Source organism: Cygnus olor, chromosome 1 (genome assembly GCF_009769625.2).
Source record: "Cygnus olor isolate bCygOlo1 chromosome 1, bCygOlo1.pri.v2, whole genome shotgun sequence".
NCBI lineage: Eukaryota > Metazoa > Chordata > Aves > Anseriformes > Anatidae > Cygnus > Cygnus olor.
Genome location: NC_049169.1, coordinates 29630559 through 29646010, shown reverse-complemented (window position 1 = coordinate 29646010; position 15452 = coordinate 29630559). Strand labels below are relative to the sequence as shown.

Here is a 15452-nt window from a genome sequence, read left to right as displayed (position 1 = left end):
GACAGAAAAGAACATTCTGTCACTTTCAGGGAAATGCTTTCAGGACTTTTCAAGTTCTCAGCCATTCAGATGTGTTGCTTTACTCGTTCATTTGATTCCAGAATAATGTCAACCTTTAACCAGTTGAAAGTTACCAGATGGCACTGGAGATTCAGAACTGGTATTTCAGGAATACATGACAATTATTCTTGATAACCAGTAATGAAAATTGAGCCAGAGATAGGGTCTGAAAATAAAGAAGTTAGAATGCTCACACTGCTCTGTACTCTATGTTCCAAATTATAGAAGTCAAATCTAGACTTACTTTCAAAATCAGCACTGCCCACATAAAAATAGGATATCATAGTAAGGACAATTTAAAGCATACTAAGGCAAACTTAACAACTGGTGTGGATTTTGAACTTCAAATTATTTCCATGCTTTGTTTTCTTAGGACTGAGAATATTAAAGCAATTTAAGGTGACATTTCCATGCTCATTAACAGAGGACATAGAGTCATTTGCAAGGAGAAAGACAGGTGGTTTATATCTTCCATCATTATAATACTAAATAAGGTGACACCTGTTGCCTGAAGGAAGGATAATTATCCTGCAAGAGAACTTATACTGCATATTCAGTTCACATTTATAAGAACTGGCAGAAAAAGCCACACAGCAAAGCTAAATTATTCTTGTTTATCAGTTTAAGCTATGGTTAAACAACTTAATCCCCAATGCACATTTATTGGTATTGGCCTTTGTACTGCATCAGGTAATGCAAGCAAGTAGGTCTGTTATTGGCCTTCACAAATACCTGCATTACCTATTATTACACACTACTGCAAGAAAGCAGACTTGCGTTACAATTTTAGAGTATCACCTTGCCACCTGCACCTCTTCTTTTGAGATAGTGGATTAACTTTTGAGATACTCTCTGCCTGGTTTCAATGGCCAGGGAAGGACCAAGTAAGAGAGAAATCAACCCTTCCAAATGTCATAGGGAGTTGATAACGTGTTCTTTGCTTTAAGTTTTTCCATGGTGTATGTGTACTTTTCTTCTCTGAAACACAGCAACATGTGTGGTTTTAAATATTGCAGATTACATGGATGCCTTTAAAAAACTCAGGTATACAAAAAAAATCCTTTAAAATAATGGGAAAAAATAGAAGGACTATATACTGGGGAAAAATGAGATGGGAAGGGTGCCTCTGAGTCTACACATGCTGGAGAGGTACAATGGAATCAGTAAGTTTGCAAACTTGGACATAAATTATCTTAACAACATGAAAGGAAGAAAAAAATTGAAAGAAGATACATTTAGTGTTTCTAGAAGTATATGATTATTGAGCTGTAGTGCTATACGTACAAGAAGGGACACTGTACTTAGCTTAAGTGCTTCTATTTATTTATCCTGTATTTATCCTTTTTCTTCTGGTCCTATTTTGAAAAACAAATCATAAGAAGAAAATAAGATCTGCATTTAAATGTATTCATTTCTGGGGAAATACGAAATGAACCATGATAATCTTATAGTGTGGATTAGAGCTGACGAATGGGTCATAAATACAAAAAAGCAGTAATTTCAGGTCTGAAAATAATAATAGTTTTTTAAATCATGTAAAAAAAAACTTTACATGAAATATTAGCAATGAGATGCTCAACCAAGCAAAAACTGTAATTAAAACTAAACACAAATCAAAATACTTTCTGCAATCAGAAATGAGTATCTCTGTGAGGTAATTTATGAGTATGCATAAATCACTCCAATGGATATAAAACACAGCAGAAAATAGGATTGCAAGGATTATGTCCTAATCCTTACAAAGAATATTCTGTTTTACACCTTGTCAGTTTTTGCATCCTGAAATTGTTTTTTTCATCAGTCCAAATCTCTACACTGCCTGAAGAATATTTAAATATATATATATATATATATATATATCCACTTCTGTTGAACAATACATTGTGAATCTGATTCCACAGGTGGCTCAGGATAAAAGTAATCACCCCATATATTCATAATTATAAAGTTAAAGCAATTTGGCCTAAATTGCTGGGAAGATTCAAAATATAGAAAAGATTATCACACCCACTACTGGCTCTTCAAACATATATGTATATATTTTACTCAGGATTTTCCACTAATTCCAATGACAATATTTTTTTTTCCCTTCGTGGATCTTAAACCACATTCCATGCAGTATACATCCAATACAGGCTGAGACTGTATCAGGATGCTCCTGATACAATTGTACTCACTAGGCCCTTTTATATCTTTAGATTATTGTCATTTAAAATCCCATCCAGTGTGCACTGTGTTTGGTTGGTTGGTTGGTTGGGTTTGTTGTTAGGTGTTTATTTTTTTAGGTGTAGGGGCATTTACCTTGACATGATGATATCTCAAAACAAATTATAAATATAGCAACAACTGAAAGGTGAAAACACTAAACATTTGGAGTCTGCCATTAAAGATTGACGGTTTAAATTAATTCAGGTCTTTCAAATCTAAATCTTTGTTATTGAAAAATTATACAAAGAAATTACAGCTCCTAAAATTATCTTCCTTACTATTATGCTAATTTTATTACAGTGACCTTTTTTTCCCATGATAAAATTAAAAAAAAAATCAAAATAAATTCACAAGGAAAATATTATGTGATAAATACTGCCACTATCTTTCTTTGCCTATATTACAACCACCTGAGCACACCTGCTTCTATGTTGTAGGCATGTTTAACATTTACATTGTAAGAACCACAAAATAAAAATACAAAATGCAGACTTTGCCAACAGCTCTGCTTGATTTTGGCTAGGATTCTTTACTAGTCATATGTATTATGGGCCCCCAGAATTGGTGTGGTAGCTTTCTAGAAAATCCAGCCAAAACTGGTCTAACTCATCTTTAGTTCTGGCCATCTGCTTGGAGCATCTGGTAACTGGGTACATTCACCCACATCCAGAACGTGATCGTTCCCTTGCCAACTATGTGCCTAGGTAACTGCCAAAATGTGCTTTGCCACTACTAACATGACAACTGTCAAAAAGGAGTTGAACATGTACGGATGAATCTAAAACTAACATTACTTTCCCAACTTACAGCAATATTTTTTTTTTTTTTTTTAACATAATTGCCTGGTAATGGCAACAATAGATAACCCACTTACACAAAGAAACATTTCTGAGGGTAGGAACTATAACAAGGATACAAAAGATTTAAGTACCTTGAAAAGTTATTTTCAATCTTTTTACGATTTTCTTTGACAACTAGAAAATAGATATGTAGCTTTATTTTAGACATCAAAACAATTAATTGTAGCAATGAAAAAAATAGAAAAAAATCAGAATTATACATTCAATATCTGATTTTTGAAGAAGAAGTAAAGAAATCTGATTACTTTGAGGCTTATTTTACAATTAATCCAAGTCTATAAAGTTATTAGATGTAGTCTAACTGACAAGCACTGAAATTATTACAAGAGGATTTGGAATGCTATACAAGGAATCAGAACAGAGATGATAGATTATAACAAAAATGGAAAAGAAGTGCGTAACTTCAATTGAAATTCATCATCTTGTCATGTAAATATAATTTTCTAATATCTCTGCTCACTCAGAAAGAAATACCTGCATATTATTTTGTGTATTTCATGTTAGGAGTAGTAGCCAAAAAAAAAAAAAAAAGGTAACTAATTGATGAAACGATGATTTCCTTTACCCAGTATCATTGCACAAACTTTTCATTCTTTTTTGCCATGCCACTTGTGAAACTGTCAGATTTAATAAGTCAAAATAAGTCAAAAGCACATGAAAAAGAAAGTTTCAGTTTTACAGACTGAAAATTTAAAAGAAAAGCCTGGAAAATTTATCCAAGATCATGATAGTAAATTACTATGCCATGGTTAAAGGAAAAAAATAAAACCTGGTATGTTCTGAGATTGTCATGGTGACTTCTCTTTCTTTCTTGCCCTGTCATCTGTCATCACTTTTCCTGTATTTGAATTGTAAGCTCCATGGAATACAGATCACAATTTTGTTCTGCAGCGAGTTAGCGCACAGGACGGTGGTCCTCATCCACCACTATGGCTCCAATGCACAATGCTGCAGTCGCAACCGGTGCCAAATTCAGAATAGTAACAAAATTATGTATTATTTCTGTTATGCACTGTGATTATGATTGATAAATGCCTTGCTTCACATGCAGGTGGTCCCACAGTTATCTGCCACTCCATGGTCAATGATGCTAATCCAGTTTAAAATACATTAGGAAACAAGTGCAATATCTTTTCCATTATCAATTTTTTAAAAGGTTTTACCAACTGTTCATTCAAGTCCTTTTAAAAGGTTTTCTAAAATAAAATGTGTAATAAATTCTCACATATCATATATTAATATTCCTTTGGCTTCCATTTTACTTTCTTGTACATACTTTCAACATATCTATTTTTAATCTATTTTTAAGGCTTTGTGCTTTATAATATCACAAAGTTTGTTTAATGTAATTTGTAACTGATACAAGAGATACAACTACAATAAGTTCTTAATGAATTGTATATGTTGGTAATTCCTCTGATATCTGTGAAACTGTTTCAACATAGAGTAAACAAGAGCACAAGGATAGTAGATCAGACTCATTTAATGAAGAAGAAAGAGTAAATTTCACGTGGATCTATCTGATCATAATGTTTTTATGAATTTATTTTTATTTTTACATTAAAGTAGACTCAAAGCACATAATGCCCATGGATGCTAAGAACTTTTAATGACGTATAAAATCATGCCATTCTTATCTTGTAGCGTCTATGGTGTGAGAACTTGTTCTGTTTTACAGACATAATAAGCATCTTATACTTCTGGCTTTCACCCAGGAAAATTTGTTCCAAAAATGGAAAAAAAAAAAAAAAAGTGTAACAAATTCACAAAATAAACACATGCACTGAAATAAATATATAAATATTCAGACACTGCAAATTGCTTCTAGGGTTAAATACAAGTAGCTTTGCCATTTCCTTTGCATCTTGCACTTACTGCTATACAGAGCAAGCCTGAAGTTCTAAAAATCCACTATTAGAAGAAAGTAAAGTAGATTTTCGTAATTAAAACAACATCCCAACAGTAATCCCTAGTCAAATTTTTCAAACATGTCCACGAATTTTAGATACTCACTTTTGAGTTTTTCAGCCTAAGATTCTAAAAATCCAGCTATCATCTGATACTGTCACCCACCCAAGTTGAACACCTCAAAACTGAGACTCTCAGAAACACCCATTCGTGTTTCAGTGTGAAACTGTATCTTCGCCATATATAACAACAGAAAACAGCAAGAGTGTATTACAGTTAACTGTTAATTTGCACTTGTTAATTTGTAAAGAGAAACAGGATTCTGTATGAAACTCCTTGCTATGGAGTGTGGAATGAAAGCAAGACTCCATATTCCTTCCAGCAGAAATTCCTTCCATTTTTACAAAGCCTATATAATTTCCAGCAATTGTATCAGACCATCTAGTAGAGCATAGTTCCAGAAATATCTTATTTCAGGACAGGTTCTCTTATGAAAATCTACTGTATTATCTTTTTGTGCTTTAAAACTAAACTTATATTTATTCCTCCGTCACAGACTCCACACTTATTTCAACAAAAACATCCTAGTTATACAGGGGAAAAAAAAAAAAAGTACCAATTCTTGAACTGCTTCAAATAAATAAGTTGTTGCACTTTTTTTTTTTAATCAATAGTACTGTAATAAAAATGCCCCAAGAAAAAACATCTTTTCTATTTTAATCATTCAACAAGCAAGGAAGAAGAACATCACAAAAAGTGTCAGAAAAATACTAAATTTTCAAATGTACTCTGTATAACTCCATCATTCTGACTTTAAAAAATAATAAATAATAATAATAACAAACAAACAAACAAAAACTAAGTGCTGTAACCACAGTCAAGTGAGGAATGAAATCTCATCCCCAGTTTTTGGTTAGTTGACGTTTCCAGGATTTCTGTCCACAGAAATGCTCAAAGTGGTTATAATGACAAGAACCGAGAAGTGGCTCTTTCGGTTGATGTTTTTGAAAGGTAGCTTTGTATGAACAGCTGTGTTTTCAAAATGCTTGCCACCTCTAAATTGGTCCTTGTGAAGTGAACTGTTTGCCTTATTGCCAGCAGGGCACATTGCAGTGTAGCTGCTGCATTTTTAGTTTTTATCACTGTCTCTGTAACTGCTGAAGTGGAAAAGAAAGATTGCCAAAACCTGACGTGTTTCTTTTCCTTTCTGCCCACTCTGACTTGGTTTTTAGCTGTCTGTTGCTCCAGTGACGAGAAACATTGCTCAGTTTATTCATTCACTGAATGTCTTTTCCAGCTCAAATAATGGTGATACCCTCTTGTAAACCAAGGCTCCAGCTGTCAGTAGCAGTAAACGAAACAAACCTAATTAAGACATACCAATCATTGTCTACACAAGAGATAATTAGGTTGCAAAAAGTCACACTTACCAAAGAATCCAGGGCGTGTCTTCCTAAAAGCAAGAGGTAATACCTTACAAGCAAGAGACACACCGTGTTTAATAAGACCATAACTATGGATTGAATGTAACAGGGATGAACTTCCAGAAGAAATTAAAGAGTCTCTCAACAAAAATTTAAATACTTTATGATAGAAGTTATAGCACAGAAAAACAATAATAAAATATTGAATAATTATTACTACTAATAAGCAATAGTAACATTTTAGATGCAGAAGCTATTTAGGCTTTTCAATTGCAGACAATAGGAAGCAAACCACAACATTTTATCCAAATGAAGAAATACATGTACAATCAGACTGCTAATAATAATTTTTCAGTGCACTCAAGTAAAGACTTTTACATCAAAGACCCTAAAACTACCGTGCATAGCTCCTGCTGCTGCTTGTGTGAAAACACTAATCCCACAGCTCAGCTAGCAGGTGGTAGTTTGCTGCTGAGACTCATCTCTACAGGCTTGGCTGTTGTGCATCATAGTCAGCACAAGTTTTAAGAATCAATTGCATCACATCAAATACATTGAATCACCATCAAAATCCACTAAAAAGAGCTATAATAAAAATAGTGTTTTTATTTAACAGATTACGCTTACGTAACTGCAGTATTTGAATTGTTTTGTTTGTTTAGAAAAAAAAAATCTACTTTTGCACAGGAAGCCTCTATATGTAAATCTCAGGTACCTTAAATACTATTCCAAGGAACAGGACAAATGACCTTCAGGTTCTCTTTGTCCTCTTTACTGGTACCTTTAAAATTGGATATTTGAAATGCAAAACTTTCACATAAAGCTCCAGATGGTACAAAGCACTTAGCTTTAAAGCACTGGAAGGCATTAATAAAAATTCTGAAAGTCACAGTTAGTAAGAGTATTTCAATTTAATCTTTATTTACTGTTATCAGTATATTAATGAAGAAAGGGAATCAACATGTTCCCAAAGTTCAAAGTATCACAAAGTTAAATGCTTATTTTCCAATATAAACATTTATCTCTGTGAGGCTGCAATCTTCAAGGAAATTGAACTTCAATTACAATTTATAGTCTTGAGTGCAAGATAGCAGTTTACATGAGGTTTATTTTATTACAGTAAACTGCAGCTCACTTCTCAGTTCAAAATGTGTTTGTACACATCTCAAAGTTAGAAATTAATTACATACACACAGGAACACAGACTCACACAATAAATACAACCAGTTGACATGAGCAAAGTCATACTGCCTAACTTCATTTTGGGTTTTGATCTCTTCAGATGGGACCAGAAAACTTAACATCAGTAATCCATGCTTTTTTAACATTTTTGTCAACATTGTATATTGAAGATTCACAAAATAATACTATTAGAAACAAAAAGACCAAAGCAAATGTTTTGCCATCCAAACCATCCTACACTGTTTTTCCTGTGCCTTTCACTGCTTCTCTCTCTTTTTTTTTTTTTATAGTGTCCCACAAGCCACCATGGATACCCATACTACTCTAGAAATATTCTTTTATTCCACACCTTGAATGAAGTCAATAGCAAATCATTTTTATATAAAATAATACACAAATATAACACTATTTAAACCAAAAAAACTTTCTGAAGTGAAACAATGTATTTCAGAATGATGACTCTGTAGGCTTGGAGAGGGTGAAAATTATTCTACAATCTGTTATTCAAGGCACTCAACCCCAGTGAATATTTTATACGTGGCAGAAGCACTTCAACTGGAGAAATAAGAAAGATTAATGCTAGAACACTACAGGAGCTTGAGCTGGTGTCTTATTAGCTGAAGCATTCACCAGAAACAGAAAAGACATCAGATTAAATCATAAAGAAGAATTTCAGCCTGGATCTCTCACATCTTTTTGACGCCTTTTGCAGAAAGCCCAGCCTAATTAATATATGATGTGAAAATGTCCACAAATGTCCTTGTTTTGGGCTCAAGAATCCCATAGAAGCTGAAGTACTAACTGATGCTGGTTTTATGCACACAAAAACATAGTAATATACATACTTTTCCTGGTACAGCATCTCAGGTACCTAGTACTTTACACATGAAAAGTCCATCTCTGTCTACATCCTATCATTCACAGTGACCAACAGCAAATGTCAGGGTGGAGCAGAAAAGCAGGTCAATTATATAGTCATGCTCCCCGAAAATACTTTCCCAGCACCTCTACTGAGCAGAAGTCCTAAGCATCATAATAGAATTTAAATGCTGAGCTTAGATATCTGCAGGAGCAATTTATTGAACCTCAATATCTATATTACTCAGGTAAGAGTTCCAATGACATTTCAATTATTAGAAGCTTACATTTTGTATTTGCCATACAAATATATTTGTAATATACAATCCAATTAAAATTCCAGAAGTCAATGGAACATGTGCCTAAGAAAGTGCATCAGGAACAGGACTCAAAAAGTGCTCCCCCCCTCCTCCAAATCCTCTCCTCTGCCTATATAGTAAATTACATCTGTGCATTTGGCATTGAATGATTTCTACTGAGAGACCTTTAGTAAATGGGACAGTACTCCACAAAGGCACATCACCTTGCCTTCTGATGACTAAACTAAGAGCAAGTTATAGGCATTAGCTGTCCAATGCAAATCTCTATTTTTCTGCAAGCCCCAAGTTCATCTCATTTCCCAGAACAAAGGAACAGATTATATTTTTACTATTTCTATCGACATAGCTTTGCATTTCAGTATAAACTGGGCCATTTCCACAAAAACATATTATTAATCCTCAAAACAGCAGAATGTTTCTGTATGTTTACCTCACACATTGTCTGTTCACTTTTTTGATATACTTATGTGTTAAAATAAAATATTAAATGTCTTAAAATGTACATAACACAGAAGCCACAAACATTTGCCAAATGTTCTTCAATACTCAACATTGTCCAACACCTTTCTTCTGAGCTGATACGAAATGCCTATTTGATCAACATGTCCAATCCTCCTGAGCCTGCAAAGGAAATCTAAAATCCAAATCCTTGACACTTGACTTTTGTAATTCTGTCTATCGATACCAACAACATCTCAGAAGTTATTTATCAATGTCAATGAAGCACTGATCTCATCTTACAGTTTGTAAACAATGTCATTGTGAATTTTAATACAAAAGCCAAAGGGAAAAAGGGCATAAATGTGTATCATATAGCAGCCTTCTGAGACAAAGTCTAGTAACGGTTAGTGTATAGTCCATATTCTGAAATAAATGCAGCAGCTAATGTATACTACTTCATATATAAAAACACAGAAGCTTTTGAATTATATCACTTGGAATACAATGTACACTCGTAGTATATTTTTCCTCAGGAAAAGTAAGTAGATACCAAAAATCTGAAGAGAGGACACATTTGACATTTCAGAATGCTACGACTCCAGTCTTTTATATTGGGATATGAAGACAATCTGCAACTTAATAGCAAATTTCAGATTCTTGCAGAGCTACAGATGAAAAAGCAACTGCTAGTGTTGGCTGTTTTTTCTTATATTCTTATCACTTTAAAGACAATTTTCTATTTTTATTATTCCCTGCAATTGAAGTTATTGAAGCCAAAATAAGCAAGCCAGTAATTAGACTAAATTTGCCAAAATGACAAGACATTTAATATAAGATACATATTCCTTTCTAATTGCTTTAAAGAGAGGGAGAGAGAGAGAGAGAGAGAGAGAGAAAGTTTTCTTCCTAAACATCAGCTACAAAAAGAATTAGAAAATGATAAAGTTAGTGGATTATCAATTTTGTAAATATCTGTATAAATATCTCAAAGGCTTGCCTAAGAATGTCATCATTAGGAATGTGTATTAATCCAACCATTCAATTTTCCTTTGATTAAACATAAATTATGTTCTTTATATTTATAAATTTTATGTTCAAAAGTTAAATATTCATGCTCTGTAGGATTTTGCTCAGTGTTTACATTTTCAAAGCCAACAGAACTCAGTCTGCTTCTAGTGATAACTGTAAGAAAAAAATATTTTAAAGGGGCATAAAATACGTAGAAAAATCTCACTGATGTATTTTGCTTTATACTTTATGGATCTTCATCTTTCTTCAGAGCAATGCTCCACTGGACGTATGACAAGCTACAAGTCTGAAGATATATTACTATATTAACTTCATTTATGCTATCCGGATACCACTACAATACTCTAGGCACCACAGTCATTTTCTTTTCTTACTTGCAATAATTAACACTAGATAGCAAGAGATGGCTAAATTAATTTATAACTTTATAGTTTCTTATACTAATTATTTCCTCTTCTTATATTTTAGGTCATCCTGTCATTCCTGCAAACACTAATCAATCATGGGATTTGAAGTTAATACTACTAAATAAATGAATTGCTTAATCTCCTATGACCATCTATACATGCTTCATCTTCACAAAGCTTATCAATTTTATGTCATCAAGGACAGAGTGACCTTCATTTCCACAAAATGTCTCTTACTACTGGACAAGTTGGTTGCAAATTTATCACTTATCCTCAGGAAGAAAGTCCTTCGCAATCAGCATTTGACAAATGCAAGTGTGTGTTTTATCAATTGACCGGGTCATACTGAATTGCAAAACCATAACCGTGGAATACTTACGGGGTCTGTTACTTTTCTGAACATTTGAGCTAAGATGAAGGACATGCAACTCAAAATTAATTTTCTACTTGGCCTAGTTATCACTGCAGTAGTACAAGCTGTAGAAAAAAAAGCAGACTGCCCAGAGTCATGTATATGTGAGATCAGACCTTGGTTCACTCCCAAGTCTGTGTATATGGAGGCTCCAACAGTGGACTGTAATGATTTAGGCCTTTTTAATTTTCCAGCCAGACTGCCTGCCGACACACAGGTTTTACTTCTACAGACTAACAATATTGCAAAAATTGAACACTCAGTAGACTTTCCAGTGAATTTAACTGGTCTAGATTTATCTCAGAACAATTTATCCTCAGTGGCCAGCATTAATCTTACAAAGATACCACAGTTGCTTTCTGTGTACCTTGAAGAAAACAAACTTACTGAACTCCCTGAAGAATGTCTCTCTGGACTCCACAATTTACAAGAGCTTTACATTAATCATAACCTGCTTTCTGTGATTGCACCTGGAGCTTTCATAGGCCTCAATAATCTTCTCAGACTTCATCTCAATTCAAATGGTCTGCAAATGATCAACAGTAAGTGGTTTGAAGCTATTCCTAATCTGGAGATTCTCATGATTGGAGAAAATCCAATAATCAGAATCGAAGATATGAACTTCAAGGCCCTTACCAATCTGCGCAGCCTAGTTTTAGCTGGAATAAATCTCACTGAAATACCAGATAATGCTTTGGCTGGCCTTGACAACTTAGAAAGCATTTCCTTTTATGACAATAGATTTGCTAGAGTGCCCCACATTGCTCTTCAAAAGGTTACAAATCTTAAATTTCTGGACCTAAATAAGAATCCCATTAACAGAATACGAAGAGGAGACTTTAGCAATATGCTGCACCTAAAAGAGTTAGGAATTAATAACATGCCTGAACTGATTTCCATAGATAGCCTTGCTGTTGATAATTTGCCAGATTTAAGAAAAATAGAAGCTACCAACAACCCCAGATTATCATACATTCATCCAAATGCATTCTACAGACTTCCCAAGCTGGAATCACTCATGCTCAACAGCAACGCGCTGAGTGCCCTGTACCGCAGCACAATTGAATCATTGCCTAACCTGAAGGAAGTCAGTATACACAGCAATCCCATTAGATGTGATTGTGTCATCCGCTGGATTAACATGAATAAAACAAATATTCGCTTCATGGAGCCGGAGTCTCTGTTTTGTGTAGACCCTCCCGAATTCCAAGGCCAGAACGTCAGACAGATACACTTCCGAGAAATGATGGAAATCTGTCTCCCTCTGATAGCTCCTGAAAGCTTTCCATCTACTCTGGATTTGAAAACTGGCAGCCATGTTTCCTTACACTGCAGAGCAACAGCAGAACCAGAACCTGAAATCTACTGGATAACGCCATCAGGACACAAACTTTTGCCTAATACTATTTCTAATAAGTACTACATTCACTCTGAAGGAACATTAGACATAAGTGATGTAACACAAAAAGAAAGTGGCTTATACACATGCATAGCAACAAATTTAGTTGGGGCAGACCTAAAGTCAGTCATGATTAAAGTGGATGGCTCTTTCCCTCAGGACAGCAATGGACCTTTGAACATTAAAATAAAAGACATAAAATCTAATTCTGTTTTGGTTTCATGGAAAGCAAGTTCTAAAATTCTGAAGTCCAGCGTTAGATGGACTGCTTTTCTGAAAGCTGAAAACTCTCAGGCTGCACAGAGCGCTCGAGTACCATCTGATATACAGGTATACAACCTTACACATTTAAATCCATCAACTGAATACAAAATTTGTATAGATATTCCCACTATCTATCCACAAAATAAGAAACAATGTGTCAATGTAACCACAAAAGGACTGGACTTAGCAGTGAAACGCTATGAAAAGAACAACATAATAGGATTCCTTGTCTGCCTTGGTACTCTTCTGGGAATCATCTCTGTGGTATATTTCTACAGCTGCGTCTCACGAGAGATGAACTATGACGTCGGACACAGCTATCTAAAGATTTACCTGAAGAAGCAATCCTTTTCACTCAACGAGCTTTATCCTCCTTTAATCAGTCTTTGGGACATGGGCAAAGAAAAAAGCACAGCAATGGAAGTAAAAGCAACTGTAATAGGTGTACCAACCAATATGTCATAAATATCAATCAATTTCTGAAATAAAAATCACATGACTGCATTTGTGCTGAATAAAAAGGGAACAAGAAAAAGTATTTCATTTAGAAATCAGATGCCTGGACTTTGCCGCTGTTGACAAATGGGAATATGTACTGCCTCAGCATAAGAGAAGAATTTTAAATATGGCTTCTAAGGGTATTCTACCAACCAAATACGATTAACTTCATTTTCTAGAACTTTCATGAGACTTTTAAGTCTGGAATACAGTGAAAGTAGCCACATTTTCTGTATTTTTTTTTAATTATTATTACATAAAAGTAGTGGACCTGAGCAATACCTCCTCCTGTGCTGTATTACACACACTAGCCACGAGTTTTTGCAGTGAACAGATATACTAGGATTGACACATGGTGTAATGAAATGGACAAATTCTGTAGAGTAGACACAGTGAGTATGTAAAATTTTTTTATGAGGAAAATACATTTTTGATTAAAATCAAAACAGTTTTTGTCTTGTTTGTTTCCAAAACATATTCTGGGAGCTCTTGTCTAACAATAAACAAATTCATTATAAAGTCTGATAAAATATTTCCTTACATATTCTCCTGTTGAAACCCCAATCTGAGCACATAGGTTATTTTTGCTGTTTTTAGGCTGTACAACTGCAATGAACTACACAATAAACACTTTCACAAAGTACTTACCCATATTGTTAAGTAATAATGTTGTATTTTACATGTTGCTTACTGTGGGAGGAGGAAGAGAGAAGAAGTGCAGAAAGGAGGCATAAGACTGATAGAGCAACAGGCTGTTAGCTACTGCTTAAAGCACATTTTGAATTGCTTTGATACCTCCCCAGAAACCTGAAAACTAAATGCAATTTTTAGACTCAGAAAATGTAAATTCAATATTTTGTCTTCAGTCAAAAGGGTAATTCACTTATTAGTAATGTCTAAACTTTAGGCTGGTGATAGAGTGAACTAGTTTGAACAGTTTAGATGATATTAAGGATTTCTTTCTGGACCTGCACACTTCTGTTCAGCAATAACAACAACTGACTAGCTTATAAACCTCCCCAGCTTTCACAGTGTAACAAGCAATAAATGACTGACAGAAACATTATTAGTAGAAATGAAATGAAACAAGACGAAAAGAGAACATTGAATACCTGACTCTACTCATATTGAAGTTAAAGTTCTCACGAGAGTAGGACTGGGCCCATAAGCAGCAAATGTGCACAAAAAACTGTTGATCAGAATGTTGATTACAAGCTAAAACCAATTCTGTTAGGATGAAAAAAGTGACTACTCCTAAGTCCAGTACAGAAAAGATATCTGACTGTTAAAATAGCTGATGAAAAAATATGGTGACTCCAAACAAAGAAATGGTAGCAAATTTTTTATGTTATTTCAGTTGATAGTTATATATACAAATAGGGGAAAAAAAAAAAAAAAGGTATCATTGTAAATTGTACTTAGGGAATTAAATATTTATTGGATGAATAGGTAGCTTGAATTACACAGTAAAAATAGAAGTGATGAATATTTCTTGTAAGTCATTAGTAAACTTTATATTTTTAAAACTCTATAATAGCTTACATTTTTTTATAGACTTGGCTGTGGAATCACTGACAAGATTTTTGGAGGTAGAAGCAGACGAGCTACTTCTTGTGCATAGACATTAACTTTTCCACTTATTTATAGTGTGTTTTTTTTTTACATACTTTCAAAATATTATTGGTCTTTAAACGTTTATAACATGGAAAAATCATTTCATTTTACCTACTGCTAATGAATAACATACTTTCATGTTAAAGATGTCCTTTTTATAATTAAATCCCAGGATTTCAAAATCCCAAAGGTTGTTTTCAAAGTTGTCAAAGGCAGAAAGAACAACCTGATGTTAATTATAAACTATCAAACAATAGGATATTAATAGATTTTATATGCTTCGCTGAGGAAAAAAAAAAACAAACTCGATGAATCTCTGCTGCACACACAGGCACATTGAAATGTATCAGATAAAGATGCTGAAAGGGCGTGTCACATTTCAGCACCATGGACAGAGCTTCTGGAGGGGATTTGTTTATGAAAAACAGGTACCCATCACCACAGCCTTCACTGTGCACATGGTACATGGTAACAAGAACCTTGTGGATATACCTTGCACGCCTACCTCTAGAATCGTTACATTTAGAACTTACACTTATTAGAGCTTAGAAACAAGAATCTCATTTCT

At 34.1% G+C, this 15452-nt stretch overlaps 2 protein-coding genes across 5 annotated transcripts in view; one reads left to right on the top strand and one right to left on the bottom strand.

Moving 5' to 3' along the window:
* LRRN3 (leucine rich repeat neuronal 3) overlaps nucleotides 1-13911 on the top strand; it is a 33380-nt gene extending 19469 nt beyond the window's left edge. The window contains exon 2 of the mRNA XM_040550655.1: nucleotides 10759-13911. Coding sequence (XP_040406589.1) covers nucleotides 11111-13237 — 2127 coding nt within the window. The 5' untranslated portion in view covers nucleotides 10759-11110 and the 3' untranslated portion in view covers nucleotides 13238-13911. The remainder of the gene's footprint in view (nucleotides 1-10758) is intronic.
* IMMP2L (inner mitochondrial membrane peptidase subunit 2) overlaps nucleotides 1-15452 on the bottom strand; it is a 468784-nt gene that overhangs the window by 259572 nt on the left and 193760 nt on the right. The window lies entirely within an intron of this gene.